The sequence below is a fragment of the Orycteropus afer genome, unplaced genomic scaffold (assembly GCF_000298275.1).
Source record: "Orycteropus afer afer isolate SDZICR_OR568_19922 unplaced genomic scaffold, OryAfe1.0 scaffold00111, whole genome shotgun sequence".
NCBI classification, from domain to species: domain Eukaryota; kingdom Metazoa; phylum Chordata; class Mammalia; order Tubulidentata; family Orycteropodidae; genus Orycteropus; species Orycteropus afer.
In genome coordinates, this window is record NW_006921698.1 from 2,943,300 (window position 1) to 2,944,996 (window position 1,697).

General features: G+C 31.9%; 1 protein-coding gene across 1 annotated transcript in view; it reads right to left on the minus strand.

The window, feature by feature from the left end:
* Window positions 1-1,697, minus strand: part of MDGA2 (MAM domain containing glycosylphosphatidylinositol anchor 2) — a 1,222,586-nt gene that overhangs the window by 611,300 nt on the left and 609,589 nt on the right. Inside the window, 1 exon segment of the mRNA XM_007943667.2 lies at window positions 530-704. Coding sequence (XP_007941858.2) covers window positions 530-704 — 175 coding nt within the window.

Below are 1,697 nucleotides of genomic sequence, written 5' to 3' on the forward strand. Positions count from 1 at the left end.
AAACCCACCAGCCACTCCTCGGAAGGAAGGTTGGGCAATCCTACTTTCGTAGTGATAACTGCCTCGGAAACCCAAGGAGGGGTCGCTATGAGTCGGGGCTGACTCGACGGCATACAACAACAACAACAACATACTTACACATAGATAAAGTTAACATATGTTATAGTATATACAGGATGGTTCTTTCTTCATAAAAATAAGAAAAGTATTTTTGTATTTATAGGCACTATGAAAAAACTAACCATCTCTGGTGGAATTATGGGTGATGTTTCTTCTTCTTTTGTTAACATGCTTCTTAAATGTAAAATGCATGGACATTTTCATAAAAATTATGAAAGTAAGACTATTTCTTCAGGGAATGTACTGAATGAGCTCTCACTATATTGTATACTAGCCAACTAAACAAAATTATTTGGGGATAAACCATACTTTTCCTTAATAGTCTTAACAACTGAAATATAGATCTGAAGTTGTAGGACAAAAACATTGATAGTAGAGATAATCATAGCTTTTTGGGAAATTTACTTACAGTAGACATCCACTCTGATTGATTTTATCGCTGGGGACCCCAAGCCATTCTCTGCTTTACAGTAATATCGGCCTCCTTGGTGTCGCTGAATATTTGTAATCCTCAAAGTTTCATTGAAGACACTTGAGTCTTGGAATCTGTCAGAGGCACTTCCTGCTGTTTTGGTCCACCTGATCTGAGCAAGTATCAACAAAGAATGTTATTTTAGGTTGGTTTTCCCACAGAAAAAGCAAAGTATCAATTATACTTTTGAAGGGTTTGCATTCAGAACTGCTTCATTTCCATTCTGGCAAAATTACTGAAAATCAAACAAAAGTATGGTTATATAAACAAATGAATTATAAAACTGTAAATTAAATGTTATCATTATATAGCATCTAACTCAAATTCAGTTGCATAGAATTCATTAATAGCTTAAACAGTGTGGGAAAGAATATAACATAAAAGGAGTTAGATTTAGGTAGTATATTGGAAAGAAATAAGGCTAGTTTTTCTTTTCTTTTTTTTTTTTTTGCTTAAGCATTTAAAAGTTTTATATTTACTAATCCCTGTAAGGTAATTTTTACTTATCCAGTGAAGTTAGGCTCTCGATTTCTTTTCGGACATGCTTTATGATTTTATTTTGAATTTCCCATTTGATTGGGATGTGTTTGCATATTATCGTAATGACTTATTGAGATTGTGAGTAATTGTATACACCTGGTTGTTAAAAGAAGCTTTTTAAAATGTCTTTGCTTTAAAAAGCCCACAAATGACTGTCTGTTTTGATAATTAGAATTTACTTTACATCAGTAATTATTTTCAAAAAAATGTGCAAACTTTTTCAAAGAGAACATTTCTATTAAACTGCCAAAACACTTGGAATATCTAAAACATTCCATTATAAACAATACCATTCTTTTAAACACAGCTGTGTACAACAGACTTCATTTTTGTTGGAAATGAAGACTGGCATTCAACTCAAATTTTGTGTGTTTTACTTCATAAAATCTTAGTAAAAACCACATGATGGTACTGTAAAGTAATACAAAATATAGAGAAAAGAGGATTTGCCTTTCTTTTTCTTATCCGTGCTGAATAATATATTTTTATTTTCTTGTTTTTATTTATTTTTAGTTTGAGGAATGGGTGACAGAAATCCTCTGTCCAATCACACATGGAGAAAAAT